Genomic DNA, 19,177 nt, shown 5'->3' on the forward strand with positions numbered 1-19,177 from the left:
CTTATAATAGCTAAGGAATCATTTTCATCTTATTATTGGTATGAATGTGATTAAAGCAGTAGTTGGCATAAAATCAAAGGAAATGCAACCTCTTGATTATTAGCTACATTTTGTGCATATTGGTTGTATTTGTTTAAAATTAATTAACATTAATAAGGACATTTCTGGTTCCTTATAAAATACTGTGCTGAAAATCTTCCTTTCGATATAAGAAATATGAACATTCTTCAGTGAATCCTGCACAGGAAAATTCTGTATTCCTATCTGTAATTTTAGCCAATTAGCTAGAATTCTAACCAATTGTTATCCTTTAGATGTTATAATTCAGATAAGCTTACTTTGTACAAGAGCTGGATTGCATTTTCCTGATGCAATGACCTAGATTCAAGCTGCATGAAACTTGGAGAATATAAAAGAATACTATTTGAATTAATATTATTGCCAGTATTTGCAATTCCCATTATTAATGTGGATTTCCACACTATTATTGCGATTTAACAGTTTCTACTCAAAGCTTGCAAAAATAAATTGTTAAAACTTGTTTATAATTTACATTCAGAAATATAAGTTCCATTTCCTAACAACCCACATCAAAGTTGCTGGTGAACGCAGCAGGCCGGGCAGCATCTCCAGGAAGAGGTACAGTCGACGTTTCAGGCTGAGACCCTTCCTTTCCTAATGTGCTACTGCAGTGATGACATGGGCACAGATTAGAGTATGATATAACAAAAAGCTCAGAAGTAAAAATTTTCTGGTTATCAGTAATAATACTGGGATGTTATGAAAAGTTACAGAATTCCCTTCTTCTTCAAATAGGCAAGATTAGATAGAGTCATAGAGAGATGACAGAAACAGACCCTTTAGCCCATCGACTCTGCTGAACATCAAGCACCAATTTTTGCACTCTCTCACATCCTTTCTCTAAAGGCTGATTTATACTTGTGCGTACGGGCTACGCCATAGGCGTGATTTATACTTCTGCGTAGCCCTACGCCATAGTGAGCATGCGTAGTGTCTGCGTCGCTCTGCAATTCACCGCGAAAACGCTAGTTGCCGGTGAGGTTTCTATTGCCACCGTGTTGAGTTTCTTCGTGAGAGACATGGACGAGGAAATGCATTTCAAATATTTTCGGATGTCGGCAGGTAGATTTGACGATTTGGTTCATTGTCTCCGTTTATTTGGCATCAGTGTACAGACACGGCGGAGAAAGGCAACAGGAAATGCGTAGGAGGAAATGCGGTGCTACCAAGCGGACCAATCACAGTTGTTGTGGTCTGCATCGCCGCGACGCGTGAGTTACATTTTTGGGGAGGTGCACCTCACCCTACAGTGTAGGGTACACAGTACCTACAGCGGACATTTGACGCAGAAGTATAAATTGGGCTTAAGAGGGCCACAACTTTGTCATAGATTCAGAGGTTTGTGTGCCTCAATGACCCAGAGAGCTCTGTTGGCTGGAGTCAGGGCATCATGCTTTGGCTCTTGGTAGGGTCATCCATGCCAAATAGGTCAAAGGGTAGATGCCAGACTAAGAGTGGATCACCGGTTCTCCAAATTCAGGGCTAACAACCCTGACTGGTAAAGCAAAATTGTTACAGAAACAGCAATGAAGAATCCTTCTACATCTGAGTGTGACAGTATTCCTGAGTCCCCACCTGGGTTTGCAGGACTGACAGCAATGATAAAGAGCTACTGACAGGATGGACAAAGTCCTGAGCACTGCCAGAGGTGGGGGACCTTCATTGCTGCCCCAAACACTAGCGGCATAACAGGCGGAAACAAACTACTGCCCTAACCTATGTTATTTTCTACACATTCCCTATTGCTTCTTCTAAATCAGGGGGTTTACCTGGAGTCCATGGACCCCTTGCTTAATGGCATTGGTCTACAGCATAAAAAAGATTGGGAACACCTGCTCTAGATTCTACATATTAAGGCAAATTGCAGAGGAAAATTAATCTATCAATCAATGCACTTTTGGGATGAGGGAGGAAACTAGATTGCTGGGAGGAAACCAGTGCAATCACAGGGAGAATGTGCAAACTTCAGACAGTCATCATTGAAGTCTGAACTCTACCAGGGTCTCTAGCTTTATTTTTTTCTGAGATGTGTGTAAAAAGCGTAAATTCTATGTTTGTAGATCCCTAGTTATCCCTAAATTTAATTAACATCCTATTGTCATTGAGACCTTCATCTACCAAGGTCAAAAGCCTTGGAATTCCCTTTCCAACTCTACTTATTTTATCTTAAAATCAGCCCCTCTGACCAAGCATTTGCTGTCTCCTTAGGCGGTTATGTGTATGTTATATAGTAACACTTCTGTGAAGCTCTTTGGAATTTATAATGTTAACAGTACCATTGGAAAACTAAGCTATTGTTATTACTTGTTATTCATTAAATATTTTTCTCAATGATTAGAAATTAAACAATTCCCTTTGCTATGAGAACTGAATATAGTGGCAGGTAGTCTTTCTGAAAACCTCTCAGTCCACGTTGGAGACCACTTATTGGATACTGTTGACCAGAAACATACCTGATTATGCCAAGGCTCTGTATTCTTGGCCAGTGGAATCTTATTATAACCACAATAGTAAAGTTTAAATTTCTTCGGTAGGGGACGAGTTCGGATAGATTACTGCACGATAGCGTAACAGTTAGTGTAAGACTATTACACACACTCACTACTCTCTGTGTGAAAAACTTACCCCCGACCTACTTGTAGCTACTTACAAACACCTTAAAACTATGCCCCCTCGTGTTAGCCCTGGAAAAAAGCCTCTGGCTATCCACATGATCAATCCACATCATCTTATACACCTCTGTCAAGTCACCTCTCATTCTCCTTTGCTCCAAGGAGAAAAGGTCTAGTTCACTCAACCTTTTCTCATAAAGCATGCTCTCCAATCCAGGCAACATCCTTGTAAATCTCCTCCACACTCTCTCTATAGTATCCAAATCCTTCCTGTAATGAGGTGACCAGAACTGAACACAGTATTCCAAGTGGGGTCTAACTAAGGTCTTGTATAGCTGTAACATTACCTCATGGCTCTTGAACTCAATCCCACGGTTAATGAAGGCCAACGCACTATACGCCTTCTTTACTACACTGTCAACCTGCACAGCAGCTTTGAGTGTCCTATGGACATGGACCTCAAGATCTTGCTGATCCTCCACACTGCCAAAAGTCTTACTTTTAATATTATTTAATTTCGTCCCACATTCCAAAGGTGTACAGGTTAGAAAATTGGTCATGTAGTTGTAATTGGGCAGTGCTGCTTTGTTGTGCAGGAAGGGCTTGTTACCATGGTGTATCTCAATATAAAACTAAAGAATAAAATAAAAATTCATTGTTGATGAACACTTCCCACGTTATCTTAAAGAATACCTCTATTTTTGGAGGTCTAATAAGGTTAACAAATACATTATGAATGACTAGGCCCTGGTGTGCACTGAGGAACAGAGAGATCTTGGGATGCTAGTCAATATAGATTCCAAAATGTGGCAGCACATGTAGATAAGATAGTGAAGAAAGCCTACACTAGGCCTAGAATACTAGAATCTGGTACAACTATATAGAACATCCATTGTGTAGTGTGGGGTCTAGTCACCACTCCATAAGAAGGGCTTTATTACATCGGAGAAGGTGTAGTGTCAACTGACCAGGACATTATAAACATGAAAATTCTGCAGATGCTGGAAATCCAATGCGGGAGGAACTGAGCAAGTCAGGGACCACCTTTGGAAGTGAATAAACAGTCAATGTTTCAGGCTGAAACTTTTCTTCTGGACTGAACAGGACGGCAGAAGATGCCGGAATAAAAGGATGGGGGGTGGTGGTGGTGAGGTGGGTAGTTAGAAGATGATGTGATGACAGGCAGGAGGAAAAGGTAAAGGGCTGGAGAAGAAAGAATCTGATAGGAGAGGAGAGTGGACCATAGGAGAAAGAGAAGGAAGGGGGGACCGAGGGGCTGGTGATATACAGGTGAGAAGAGGTAAAAGGCCAGAGGTGGGAATAGAAGAAGAGGGGAGGGTGATGGTTTGTCTGGGATAGATAAACTGTATTTGTTTTCCTTTGAATAGAGGAGGCTGAGTGGGACCTGCCAGAGGGAAACAACATTAGGAGAGGCTTGGATTGTAGGGAATTCTTACCCTTGACAGGGATATCTATATCCTTGGGTTTAAAATGATACGGAAATTTTCTTTTTTCACTGAGAGGGTGGTTGCAATCTGGAACGCACTGCCTGAGAAGGTGAAAGAGGCATGAACTCAGAACGGGTTAAAAAAAAACAACTGAGTCACCAGGACATTAATGATTTCAAGCTAAGTGCCGGTAAATAGGATTAGTATAAGCAGGATCTTAATGACTGTTGTGCACCTGGTGTAGGGGTGCAAAGGGCTTGTTTCTGTGCTGTAACAATTAATAATGCTTCACACATACACAGAAGTACCAAGTGTTTGTTTTTTAAACGGTTCACACACATAAGTGTATGTGTAAAGTGTTAGTAATTATTCGTAGTTCCCTTTTTATAGCCCATGAGCTTGCTCTTTGAATAAATATATGTGTTTGAATTCTTATTAGATTTGTGCAAATTCCACTCTCTGCCTTCTGTTATTTCCTCAGACTCCATCAGTAACTCAACAAGCTGTTTCTACTAAGTTGGCTGGGGCTGGCGAAATACAGATTGACGTGAAGCGATATTGAATATCTGCTGTGCAATGCCATCAGCAGATACCTTTGTTTGTTTGTTCTCAGGCTTTTTTATGCCATGGACCCGTATCTTTAACCGAAGGGTCTGTGGCTCCTAGAATGGGAAACTCTGATTTAGAGTAAGTGCAATGTCTCTTCTCATTCTCATTTTCATCATTTTTTTGCAGAAGAATCAAAAGCTGTCAAAGTGCAGATGAATTTTACAGCACCATGGGAAGACTGACTCAAGAGATGCTGGAGGACAATCTGATTGACTGCGGTGAGCTGATGCAGGTGAGTGACCTTTCACTGAGTATGAATTTCTTTAGAAACATTTATAATAAAATTATCGAGATTTCCTGAGGGTTTCATTCTTCTGACGTTTTTACTGAAGTCTTAGCTACTTTCCAAAGGAGCATGTTGACTATGTCACTGGAAGTACCATCCAGGGAAATTCTTAATTAACATACGTTAAGTGGCTATTTTCTTAGGTACACCTGTACACCTGCTCATTAATGCTAATCAGCCAATCACGTGACAGCAACTTGATACATAAAAGCATGCGGACATGGTCAGGAAGTTCAGTCATTGTTCAGGTCAAACATCAGAATGGGGAAGGAATGTGATCTAAGTGACTTTAACCATGGAATGATTTTTGGTGCCAGATGGGGTGGTTTGAGTATCTCAGATGGGGTGGTTTGAGTATCTCAGAAGGTGCTGATCTTCTGGGATTTTCATGCACAATATTTTCTAAAGCTTACAGAGAATGGTGTAAAAAGAACAGAAAACATCCAGAGATGGACGTTTTCTGTGGATGAAAATGTCTTGTTAATGAGAGAGGTCAGAGGTGAATGGGCAGGCTGGTTCAAGCTGACAGGAAGGCAACAGTAACTCAAATAACCACTTGATACAACAGTGTTGTGCAGAAGAGCATCTCTGAGTGCACAACATGTCAAACATTGAGATCAATGGGCTACAGCAGCAGAAGGCCACACCGGGTTTCAAGGTGTTCTGAATAAAGTGGCGACTGACTGTATTTGTAAACACTTAGTAACCTGAACATTTGAAATGCAGGGTTGGTGTTGAAGGCTTCTTTCTCAGGATGTGTAAATTATTGGATGTCCTTCAGAATGTCGGAAAGAAAATGTTTTATGGACCTCACGCCTACTTGAGAATTTCTAAAGAGAAATTACTGGATTCATTATCTTAAATGTTCGGGGGTAGAATTTTTCTAGTGCAATTTTTAAGGAAATCCAAAACTGAGTAACTAGCAGTAATCCTGTCTTGCGGACAACTGCAGAGAGTAGATTCTCAGTGATATCACATGGCATGGAGCGTAGGTTTCACTTCCACTTCTGTATGTGGAGCCCATGAACAATGTGACGCTCTCACACAGAAGGATGGATTTTGACCGACTTCTACATTACCAGCCATATTTCATGAATTCTATGGCATCATTCTCCTACTTTTCAAGGGCCTGTTTTACAGATTTATTTAGTGTTCACTCCCATCTGTTCAACTCCTTGCTTGTTTCTTTATTCTACGATAACAGGCCGGGCTGACCCAACATGCCATTTATATCCATGTGTCCAATTAACCTCCTAACCTCTGTGCCTTTGGAATCTGGGAAGAAACTGAAGCACCTGGGCAGTGAATTCATGGGGGGAATGTACAAGCTCCTTACAGACAGCGATGACTATTGAACTTGGGCCACTGGAGCTGTAATAGCCTTATGCTAACTGCTGCACTACCACACCACCCACAATGTTTCTGATGTCATCTTGGCCCTTCCTACACCTCCACCCATCCACAATGTACCACCTCCTACCATATTACGCCACCCTCAACCACTCCCATTGACTCCAGCCTGCCCCACCAAGCAATCATGTTTCTGTCACGTGTAAAGTCTTGGGACTCAGGTTCATGAGGTTATTATTAGCAGGTGTTGGCACGTGGCCAAGTGGTTAAGGCATCGATCTAGTGATCTGAAGGTCGCTAGTTCAAGCCTCAGCTGAGGCAGCGTGTTGTGACCTTGAGCAAGGCACTTAACCACACATTGCTCTGCGACAACACCGGTGCCAAGCTGTATTGGCCCTAGTGCCCTTCCCTTGGACAATATCGGTGGTGTGGAGAGGGGAGACTTGCAGCATGGGCAACTGCCGGTCTTCCATACAACCTTACCCAGGCTTGTGCCCTGGAAACCGTCCAAGGCGCAAATCCATGTTCTCATGAGACTAATGGATGCCTATTACTATATTATTAGCAGGGGCTGTGCTTTAAGAAATATACCACACCACATGTTTAAGTTTCCCTTTTCAGCTCTAAGGCATTTGTAGGCCACTGTCTGTTGTGGAGTAATTAAACTAGCAATTTTTGCAAAATTGAATTAATGTCAATTAATTCAACCTATTCATCAAGATGATAATGAGGATTTAGTCTTAACTAACAAGTTATCTATGGCATCACAGTCTGAATCTTGTGGGATTACTGTAAGATATCTCTATGCATACATCTAGACTTAATTGAGAAATGTAAAATGTTTATATTACTATGATACATTTATTGATTCTCATCTAGTATTGATAAAGAAACAATTACTTATGTCCGAGTGAGGACTGCATTTGATTTGGTTAATGTCACTGTTGCGCAAGGGATGGCATTCAAAATAACCATGCTGAGTGTCTAGAAGTGTATTCTGGGACGCGTGTGTTGTGTCCACTGCAGGTGGAGGTAGTCAAGTCTAGTTAAGTTTATTGTCATTTAACTACAGTATATATGTGTATACCATCAAATGAGACAATGTTTCCCTGGACCAGGGTAGTACACATAACCCACAATAGCTTAGGACAGTAAGAATTAAATCTATAAATGAATTATGCATAGATAATGCATAATTAAATATTGGGTACAGTACAATTTATCCGGTGAACTTCCGAATGCGATGCGGCAGGGAGTTAAGAAGCCGAATGGCCTGAGGGAAGAAACTGTTTCCCATCCTGACCATTCTTGTCTTCATGTATTGGAGTTTTCTGCTTGATGGTAGAATGCCAAAGAGCGTACTGGATGGATGGGTGGGATCCTTGATGATATTAAGGGCCCTGTGTGCATGGCGCTCCTGATAAATGTCCCCGATGGATGGTAGGGAGACCCCTATGACCCTCTCTGATGGAGCACTGGCTGAACAACTTGTTCTATTCTAAATTGTGTTTATTGTGCATTCAGAATCCACCTCTCTTCCGAACCCCAGCAGGTAATGATGAGGCTTTTAAGAGCTTTGAGACTAGACAGAGTACATGGCGTCCTATAGTCCGAGGTTGGTATGGCTGACTCAATTCAAGCTACAGTCTGTGATGATCCCCAGCAGGCTGAGGTTGGTGAAGCTGTTGAAGATTGAGGGAATGCAATAGGACTTTATGTGCTTGAGAATGTTAAAAAATTGGCCGTATAAATAGAGCACGTTACCTCCAGTTTGTCAACCCAAAGCTGTGTTGACTAATGTAGTCCATTTCATTATCTCAGGAGCTGTGACTCACTTGGTTGCTGTTGTTTATGTTGGACTCCTACACAGTTTCTTACTCTCAATATCAAAGCTAGGAATGATTCTTAATCTGCATTAAAGTGCAATTAACATTTGAATCAGAAATTTATTCCTCCATCCTTCCTTAATGAGAATGTTTATTAATGCTGAGAATATTTATAAATGCCGAGATGGGGTAAAGATGTAGGAAGAAAATATTGAAATCGCAGTGTTCACAGCCAGTGGAGCAGACTGTCCAAACGTCCTCTGTGCTATGGGTGGATGAGAAACAACAACACAAAATGCTGGAGGAACACAGCAGGTCAGGTAGCATCTGTGGAGGGAAATGAACAGCCAACGTTGAGGTGAGAAACATATGTTGCAAAATATATACAATATAAAGCATCTGCAGACTTCCTCATGTTTGTGAGCATAAAGAACTGTCTCACTGAGACAGTGAGAGCAAGGATAATTGAGGTCAGATCTGCTGTTTTAACATTTTGGGACCTGGGATGGAGATTAATTGAACTAAAATGTTTCTTTCAGTGCAATCTGAACCATATGTACATAAGAGCAACCCCACAACGAAAGCAACTTGTTTATTTGAGTGCCTTGAAGTCACCTGCAGTCTTGAAGTAACTTGCTTCCTTGCTTCATGATTGTGTTGTGAATGCCTCAGCCTTTATTACTGTTATCACAAAGCCACCAGATGGGTGTGGAGACCAGATCATTGGGTATAGTTAAAGGAAAGGTTAGTAGATTCTTAATCAAAGGGTGTCAAAAGTTACAGGAAGAAGCCAAGAGAATATAGTTGAGAGGAATAGTAAATTAGCCATGATGGAATGATAGAGCAGACTCGATGTGTCAAATGGCCTAATTCTGTTCCTATGTCTCATGGTTTAAGAGTGTGATAGTTATAAGAAGTGGAAAATAACTACCTAGTGAGTATAGTACTCATCTTGCATCTTAGAATGATTGAAATTTATCACACAGAAGAAATCTATTTATCCTATCCTGTTCATGCAGGTATAACAGAGAACGGGGACCTAAATTCCTTGGATGGAATTAGGCACAGCTTAGCTTTAGTCTGCAACGCTCATTGTTCATGGAATCTCTTATGTGGAATTTGGGTGCCTGAATAGGAAGTGGTTGGTTTTTGAGCAAATAAGCATTAAAAATAAACAACATCTTTGCAACAATTATAGAAGGACTTGGCTTTAAAAGTAAATGTTTCCCTCAATATCTCAGAGGTATTGAGTTTGTTGTCTTTTAGAACATAGAACATAGAACAGTACAGCACAGTACAGGCCCTTCGGCTCACAATGTTGTGACGACCCTTAAACCCTGCCTCCCATATAACCCCCCACCTTAAATTCCTCCATATACCTGTCTAGTAGTCTCTTAAGTTTCACTTAATGTTGCACACTAGTTGAATGCCCAAGTTGAGATAGATAGATACTTTATTGATCCCAAAGGAAATTGCAGTGTCACCATAGCATTACAAGTGCACAGATGTAAAAGACACAAATATCAGAAGAGAAGTAAGAAAGAATAAAAGAAGTAATAAAAAATAAGTTACCTCAAACAGTCCAACGGGAGGTTGTCATCACTTCCCAAGCTATAGCTTGACTCCTTATATAAAGCCTAATGGCCAAGGGTAAGAATGACCCCTTAAAGCATTCTTTGGAGCAGCGCAGTTGTCTTAATCGATTACAAAAAGTGCCCCTCTTTTCAGCCAAGGTGGCATGCAGAGGGTGAGAAGCATTATCCAGAATTGCCAGGATTTTCTGTAGGGTCCTTTGTTCTACCACAGCCTCTAGTGTGTCCAGTTTGAAAGAGCCTGCCTTCCTAATCAGTTTATTGAGCCTGTTGGCATCACCCGTGTTGATGCCATTGCCCCAGCACACCACCGCATAGAAGATTGTACTGGTGACAACAGACTGGTAGAACATGTGAAGGAGAGGCCTGCATACTCCAAAGGACCTCAGTCTCCTCAGGAAGTAGAGGTGACTCTGGCCCTTGTACACCTCTGTTGGTGCTCTACTTGAGTCTATCATCCAGGTGCACCCCAGTTCTTGTACATCCTCACCACATCCATGTCCTTACCGTCAATAGTAACAGGGAGCAGTGTAGGCTTAGTCTTCCTAAAGTCCATCACCATCTCCTTTGTCTTACTGATCCTGACCCGCAGATGATTCAGCTTGCACCATTTGACAAAGTCCTCCACCAGGGTCCTGTATTCATCCTCCATTCTTCCCTTTATACACCCAACTTCTGCTGAATCATCAGAGAGTGTCTGCAGATGACATGACTCAGTGTTGTTTCTAAAGTCTGAGGTTTACAGGGTAAACAGGAAGGGAGTTACAGTAATATAGTCCCCTGTGGGGCCCCAGTGCTGCTTATAGCCATGTCTGACACACAGCTCTGAAGCTGCACAAACTAGTCAGCTAGTCCATTTTCCAGGATACAATGGAAATGCTAACCTGCATTGAACAGAGCTCCCCCGCCACCGCCCAGCAATGAGGGCTGTATGGTATAGAAGGCACTTGAGAAATCAAAAAACATGATCGTCACAGTGAGCCCTGCTTATCCAAGTGGGATTAGGCTGTGTTCAGCAGGTAGATGATAGCATAATCGACTCCAACCCACTCCTGTTCGGCAAGCTGCAGGGGATTGAAGGTTGATCTGATCAGGGGTCGGAGGTGAGCCAGGACCAGTCTCTCTAGGGTCTTCACGATGTGTGAGGCCACTGGACGGTAGTCATTCAAGAATTTTAGTTGGCCCTTCTTGGGTACTGGATCACACATGATCTTTTCCACACGGTCGGGACCCTTCCCAAGCTGAGACTTAGATTGAAGATGAACTGGAGAACTCCACACAGCTGCTCAACACACCCCTTGGTGCAGTCTTCCATGGATTCTGTTATGATTATTATCCCATGGATTTATTGAGTATGCCTGCAAGAAATTGAATCCCAGGGGTTTTATGTGGTGACATATATGCACTTTGATAATAAATGTATTTTGAAGTGATACACTTTGGAAGGTCAAACGTGAAAACAGTACAGGGTGAATTAATAGTGTGGAGGATAGAGGGCTCTTGGGGCCCATGTCCATTATGCCTCAAAGTTGCCATGCAGCTTAGGGTGGTTAAGAAGGTGTTGGTGTACTGCCCTTCATTATAATGTGAGGCTTTATAAAGCATTGGTCAGACCACACTGGAAGAATTATGAGCAGTTTTGGGCACCTTATCTGAGAAAATATGTGCTGGCATTGGAGTGAGTCCAGAGGAGGTTCACAAGAATGATTCAGGAAATGAAAGGGTTAATGCATGAGGAGTGTTAGGTAGCTCTGGGTCTGCACTTGCTGGAGTTTAGAAGAATGGGGGGCGCGGTTGAGATTGCATTATAGCCCATCAAATATTGAAAGGCCTAGATAGACTGGATGCAGAGAGGATGTTGTGTATAGTGGGTGAGAGGACACAGAGGACACAGTCTCAGAATAGAGGGGCATCCATTTAGACCAGAGGTGAAAAGGAATTTCTTTAGCTCAAGAGTGGTGGATCTGTGGAATTCTTTGTCATAGGTGGCTGTGGAGGCCAAGTCATTGGATATATTTAAAATGAAGGTTAGGGTGTCAAAGGTTACAGGGAGAAGGCAGCAGAGTGGGGTTGAGAAGGATAATATATCAACCATGATGAAATGGGGGAGCAGACTTAATGGACCGAATGCCATAATTTTTCACCTATGTCTTACTGGACAGGGCACTGAGTTCAAGAGCCGTGAGGTAATGTTGCAGCTCTATAAAACTCTGGTTAGAGCACACTTGGTTTTGGTCTCCTCATTATAGGAATGATGTAGAAGTTTTAGAGAGCACAGAGGAGATTTACCAGGATGCTCCCTAGAACAGAGAGCATGTCTTATGAAGAGAGGTTGAGCGAGCTAGGGATTTTCTCTTTGGAACAAAGAAAGGCAAGAGGTGACTAAAGGAATGTTATTGTTTTTCTAATTTATTATTATCCGGTGATTTCTGTCCCTGAAGTTTATCAGCAATGATGGCAGATGTATTCATCACCAGCAAGTCAGTAAACTATTCAGGGCTTGAAAGGGAGCACTGCTTCCTCATGGTAAATGCCAATATTTTCACAGAAGGCAGATGAATGCCTGTTGGGTATTTGGAGCAGTTGTTTACTTTTCAGCTTCTGATTGTTCTGAAAAACAGTGAAAAGCTGCAGTCATGTACAAGCATGTAGCTCAAGTTATAAAACAGTCAAGGTTAACTCTTTTTAAATGAAGGAATTACTGTGCTTATCCAAATAAAGTCAGCATACAATTACTTCACTGAAGAACGTGAGGAAGTGTATAATGGTAGAAAATAGATCCATTTGAAAACATGTTTAGTGTAAGTATAGAAAAAAGTCTATTAATTTGGTAATTCAGTCACAAGTGCTGAGATTGTTTCCAAAGGAAGGTGACATCATCTAGTGCTATTTTTGTTGTTTTTTACTTAATAATTATGTAGTGACAAGACTATGCTGATTGCCTGAATACAATCATTTGTTAAGGACTCCCATCAGCCAGGACATGCCCTCTTCTCAATGCTACCATCAGGAAGGAGGTACAGAAGCCTGAAGCCACACACTCAGTGATTCAGGAACAGCTTCTTCCCCTCTGCCATAATATTTCTGAATGGACAGTGAACCCATGAACCTCACTCCTTTTTATTTTTATTTTTGCACTGTTCATTTAATTTAACAATTTAATTTATAACTTTACTGTAATTCAGTTTTTTCTATTGTGTATTGCAATGTTCTGCTGCCTCAAAACAACAAATTTCACGACATATGCCAGCGATGTTAAACCTGATTCTGAAGTAAAGTTGTCCAAGTTGTTCCTTCTATAAGAATACAAGGAATTTAGGAATCTGCAGGAAGTTATATTTATTATCTTGGTGTGCCCAACTTCAAGTAGAAGATGATTCAAAAGCACACATTGAGTGTGAAGAAACAATAAGCAGTTAATACCAAACAAAAAACAAACTTTTGGAGGAGTTCGGTGTGATGGAGCAGCATCTGAAGAGGCAAAGAAATGGACAATGTTTCAGATCGTGACCCTGCATCAAGACCGAGAGTGTAAGGGGAGATGTTGGTATAGATGGTAGGCGATAGGTGGAAGCTACAGAAAGTTGTAAAATTAGTCAGCTCCATCTTGGGTACTAGCCTTTATCGTATCCAGGACATCTTTCAGGCGGGGTGCCGCAAAAAGCAGCATCCATCGTTATGGACCCCCACCACCCAGGTCATGCCCTCTGCTTATTGTTACCATCAGGAAGGAGGTACAAAAGCCTGGAGGTACACACTCAGTGATTCAGGAACAGCTTCTTCCCCTCTGCCATCCAATTCCAAAATGAATATTGAACCTGTGAACACTACCTCACTTTATAAAACTGTATATATAATTTCTGTTTTGCACTATTTTTAATCTAACCATTTAATATAACTATATACATAGTGTAATTGATTTACTTATTTATTGTTTTTCTTTCTATATTATCATGTATCGCTGCTGCAAAATTAACAAATTTCACAACACGTTCTGGTGCTAATAAACCTGATTCTGGACAGGGTGATAGGCATGTGGAGCCGTGGGGGAGGGGGAGGGAGGAGCATAGAGGCTGGGTTTCCTTGGAGAAAGGTGGCAACAGGAGAGGGGAACATTAGCTAGATGCTCAGGTGGAGGGAGAAGGTCAAGATAGCTTGGAAGGTGATAAGTGGAACTGGATAGGAGGGGTAATGCGAAGATGGAATCAGATTGGGGAAAGGATAGGAAGGGATGATCACATGCTACAACCTTGGCTCTCAGAAAGTAGCACATAGGAGTCAGGCCACAACAGGAATTACAAGTCAAGTTAAGTCGCTTTTTATTATCATTTCGACGATAAGCTGCTGGTACAGTACACAGTAAAAACGAAACAACGTTCTTCCAGGACGATGGTGCTACATGAAACAACACAAAACTACACTAGAGTAAATGAGATGACACAAGGCTACACTAGACTGCATAAGACAACACAAAAACTACACTAGACTACAGATCTACACAGGACTACATAAAGTGCACAAAACAGTGCAGAGCAGTACAATAAATAATAAACAAGACAATAGGCACAGGAGAGGACAAATTACAGTATAATAATAAGTGATTTAGATGTCAGTCTAGACTCTGAGTGTTGAGGAGTCTGATGGCTTGGGGGAAGAAACTGTTGCACAGTCTGGTCGTGAGAGCCCGAATGCTTTGGTGCCTTTCACTACATGGCAGGAGGGAGAAGAGTTTGTATGAGGGGTGCATGGGATCCTTCATAATGCTATTGGCTTTACGGGTGCAGCGTGTGGTGTAAACAAAAGATACTTATTAAGGGTAAGGTAAGGAGAAAAAGGATGATGCGTGGGGTGGTAGCGCTGGCTGCAGAATGGGGGGTGGGGGGAGAGAGAGTGTGTGTGTGTGGGGGGGGGGGAACTGGCCTTGTTTGTAAGCAGTCCCCAGCAGGTGTTGGCAATGGAAGGGTAATTGCAGGTGTCCCAGGGAACTGCGACACAGGCTAAGGAGGAAACGCAGGCCAGGAAACGTACGGGGCATAACACAAGGGGGAAGAAACCCAGGATGGGTGAGTGGGCAGATGGAACCAGGCGGAGGAACGTAAAAATCTCAGTTATAGTTGTGGGGAGGAGATGAGGCAAAAGTGAACAGAGGGAGAGAGAGCCTAGGTGGGCCAGTAGGAATGCGATAGGGACATGGAATTGGAAAATTCAGTAATTTTTGCTATTGAGTCATTGGCTACCCAAGTGGAATTTGAGATATTGTTATTCTGTTTGCATTTGACATCACCGTGGCTGTGGGGAATGCTGAATACAGCATGTCGAGGGGAGTTAACGTGCCAAGTAACTGGAAGCTCAAGGTGACTGTTGTGAACAGAGCCCAGAAGCTCCACAAAAGGCCACTCAGTGCACCACTGGTCTCAGTGGCGTAGTGGAGACCAGGTTGAGAGAACTGAATTCAATAGATGAGATTGGTTCAGGTGTGCATGTCCTGTATCTGCAGCAGGACCCTACCGCCCATCACACTGAGTGTGAGAAAACAATAAGTGGTGATTAGCAAGAAGCAAACTGACAAATTAGTAGCTTCATAGTCATCATTACTTAATAGTAACTGCATAGTTCCTGAACTAAGGGAATTTAATTTCCCCTGCAACAACAGATTTCTGAATTTCTTGTCCAAGCCTGAGGATTTGCCATTAGTGCATAAAATAGAGCAATTAAAATTGTTCCTCATGTGGTTTTATTGTATATGATTTGAATCAGCCCTGAAATGCAGACAAGCTCCAGTGTGAAACTGAATTGAATTGACTTTATTTCTCACATCCTTCACATACGTGAAGAGTAAAAATCTTTATGTTACGTCTCCATCTGAATGTGCAATGTACAAATTATAGTAATTTGTAATAAATAGTATGTACAGTTAGATATACAATAGAACAGTCAATATAGCTTAGAAATACAATTGTGTCAGCGTGAATTAATCAGTCTGATGGCCTGGTGGAAGAAGCTGTCCTGGAGCCTGTTGGTCCTGGCTTTTATGCTGCAGTATCGTTTCCTGGATGGGAGCAGCTGAAACAGTTTGTGGTTGGGGTGACTCGGGTCCCCAGTGATCCTTCAGGCCCTTTTACACACCTGTCACTGTCACTGTTACTCATGATGTTAGTTAAGTATATCCATACGATAGGTCTTGTGCCCTAGGTGTGAACAGTACAAATCCACACGATGTTCACTTCACCATGCCTCACTTCATCCTCTTCATGTGAAGGGATTTATTGAGTAAATTAGAGCCTGGACGACTGGCGTCCTGTCGCACTCAACTCAACAATAAGCAAATGCTTTGAAAGGCTGGTCAAGGATTACATCTGCAGCTTGCTACCACCCAAACTGGACTGCCTTGACCCTGCCTTGTGCAGCTGGATCCTGGACTTGCTGTCAGATCACCAGCAGGTGGTAAGAGTGGGCTCCCTCACCTCCACACCTCTGACTCTCAATACAGGAGCCCCTCAGGGCTGTGTACTAAGTCCTATCCTTTACTCCCTGTATACCCATGACTGTATCGCCACCCACAACTCCAATCTGCTAACTAAATTTGCGGATGACACTACCTTGATTGGCCTTAACTCAAACAATAACGAGGTAGCCTACAGGGAAGAAATCATCTCTCTGGCACAGTGGTGTCAAGGAAACAACCTCCCGCACAATGTCGCAAAAACAAAGGAGCTGGTTGTGGAGTTCAGGAGGAATGTGACGGGCTAACCCCTATTGACATCATTGGATCTGGGGTTGAGAGGGTAAACAGCTCGGCATCCACATCACTGAGGATCTCACGAGATCTGTACCCACCAGCTGCGTGGTGAAAAAGGCACAATAACGCCTCTTTCACCTCAGACGGTTGAGGAAGTTTGGTATGGGCCCCCAAATCCTAAGAACTTTCTGCAGGGGATAATTGAGAGCATCCTGACTGGCTGCATCACTGCCTGGTATGGGAACTGTACCTCCCTTAATCACAGGACTCTGCAGAGAGTGGTGCGGACAGCCCAGCTCATCTGTAGTTGTGAGCTTCCCATGATTCAGGACATTTAGTCATAGTCATAGTCATAGTCATACTTTATTGATCCCGGGGGAAATTGATTTTCGTTACAGTTGCACCATAAATAATTAAATAGTAATAAAACCATAAATAATTAAATAGTAATATGTAAATTATGCCAGGAAATAAGTCCAGGACCAGCCTATTGGCTCAGGGTGTCCGACCCTCCAAGGGAGGAGTTGTAAAGTTTGATGGCCACAGGCAGGAATGACTTCCTATGACGCTCAGTGTTGCATCTCGGTGGAATGAGTCTCTGGCTGAATGTACTCCTGTGCCCACCCAGTACATTATGTAGTGGATGGGAGACATTGTCCAAGATGGCATGCAACTTGGACAGCATCCTCTTTTCAGACACCACCGTCAGAGAGTCCAGTTCCATCCCCACAACATCAAGGACAGGTGTGTAAAAAGGGCCCGTAGGATCTTTGGGGACCCAAGCCAGCCCAACCACAATCTACTCCAGCTGCTAGCATTCGGGAAGTGGTACTGCAGCATAAAAGCCAGGACCAACAGACTCTGGGCCAGCTTCTCCCACCGGGCCATCAGACTGATGAACTCATACTGACTTGAGTGTACTCTCTATTACATTGACGGTTCTATTTATTATAAATTACTATGATTGCATATTACACATTTAGATGGAGATGTAATATAAATGATTTTTACTCATGTATGTGAAGGATGTAAGAAATAAAGTCAATCCAATTCAATTCAAATGGTGAGAAACTTCACTTTGGTTGTCCATACTGAAAAGTTCCTATGATATCCCAGATCAAATAATCTCCTTCTGTGAACACGATGAACATTAGCAAAACTATAATACCAGGATGGATATTACGTCATCCTTTTTTGCTAAGTCAAGATTTATTTGATCTCGGCTCTCTGAAGTAGATCATTAACCTACTCAGCTGTTTCAAATCAAAATTCTTGGGACAGGCACTGACAAGGAATAAATGAAACATAAGATTAAATACAAGCCAATTTATTTATTAGCAGAGTGAAGTTTGAAACTCATAAACATACACATACCAATCCTCATAGAGGGATCAGAAGTGGAGAGAGTGAGCAGTTTCAAGTTCCTCGGTCTCAAGATCACTGAGGACCTAACCTGGTCCCAACATATCGATGCAGTTTTAAAGAAGGCAAGACAGCGACTTTACTTCATTAGGAGTTTGAAGAGATTTGGTATGTCAACAAATACACTGAAAAACTTCTATAGTTGTACCATGGAGAGCATTCTGACAGGCTGCATCACTGTCTGGTATGGGGGGCTGCTGGGTTGGGGCTACTGAACAGGACCGAAAGAAGCTGTGGAGGGTTGTAAATTTAGTCAGCTCCATCTTGGGTACTAGCCTACAAAGTACCCAGGACATCTTCAGGGAGCAGTGTGTCAGAAAGGCAGCATCCGTTATTAAGCACCCCAGCACCCAGGACATGCCCTTTTCTGACTGTTACCGTCAGGTAGGAGGTACAGAAGCCTGAAGGCACACACTCAGCGTTTCAGGAACAGCTTCTTCCCCTCTGCCATCCAATTGCTAAATGGACATTGAACCCGTGAACACTACCTCACTTTTTTAATATATATTATTTCTATTTTTTGTACAATTTTTAATCTATTCAATATATGTATACTGTAATTTATTATACTGTATACTGTAAGTTAGTCCTGATGAAGGGTCTCGGCCTGAAATGTCGACTACACCTCTTCCTACAGATGCTGCCTGGCCTGCTGCGTTCACCAGTAACTTTGATGTGTGTTGCTTGAATTTCCAGCATCTGCAGAATTCCTGTTGTTTACTGTAATTTATTTACTTATTTTATTTTTTTCTTCAATGTTATGTGTTGCATTGAACTGCTGCTGCTAAGTTAACAAATTTCAGGACACATGCTAGTGATAATAAACCTGATTCTATTTCTGATTCTGATAAATTAGTTTGAACAGTATTATACATTGTGGAAACCATAGAAAGGATGCAGAGAAGATTTACAAGGATGTTGCCTGGGTTGGGGATCATGCCTTATGAGAATAGGTTGAGTGAACTCGGCCTTTTCTCCTTGGAGCGATGGAGGATGAGAGGTGATCTCATAGAGGTGTACACTATAATGAGAGGCACTGATTGTGTGGATAATCAGAGGTTTTTTCCCAGGGCTGAAATGGCTAGCACGAGAGGGCATAGTTTTAAGGTGCTTGGAAGTAGGTACAGAAGAGATGTCGGGTAAGTTTTTTTACGCAGAGCGTGGTGAGTGTGTGGAATGGGCTGCCAGTGGTGGTGGTGGAGGCGGAAACAG

The 19,177-nt window shown here is 42.3% G+C and overlaps 1 protein-coding gene across 6 annotated transcripts in view; it reads left to right on the top strand.

Annotated features, from left to right (window-relative positions):
* Positions 1 to 19,177, top strand: part of tbc1d30 (TBC1 domain family, member 30) — an 83,492-nt gene that overhangs the window by 48,007 nt on the left and 16,308 nt on the right. For all 6 annotated transcript variants that reach the window (XM_063057768.1, XM_063057769.1, XM_063057774.1 and 3 more), the window contains one exon: positions 4,877 to 4,982. In XM_063057768.1, coding sequence (XP_062913838.1) covers positions 4,877 to 4,982 — 106 coding nt within the window. The remainder of the gene's footprint in view (positions 1 to 4,876; positions 4,983 to 19,177) is intronic.

This window comes from Mobula hypostoma, chromosome 9, assembly GCF_963921235.1.
Source record: "Mobula hypostoma chromosome 9, sMobHyp1.1, whole genome shotgun sequence".
Classification (NCBI taxonomy): Eukaryota; Metazoa; Chordata; class Chondrichthyes; order Myliobatiformes; family Myliobatidae; genus Mobula; species Mobula hypostoma.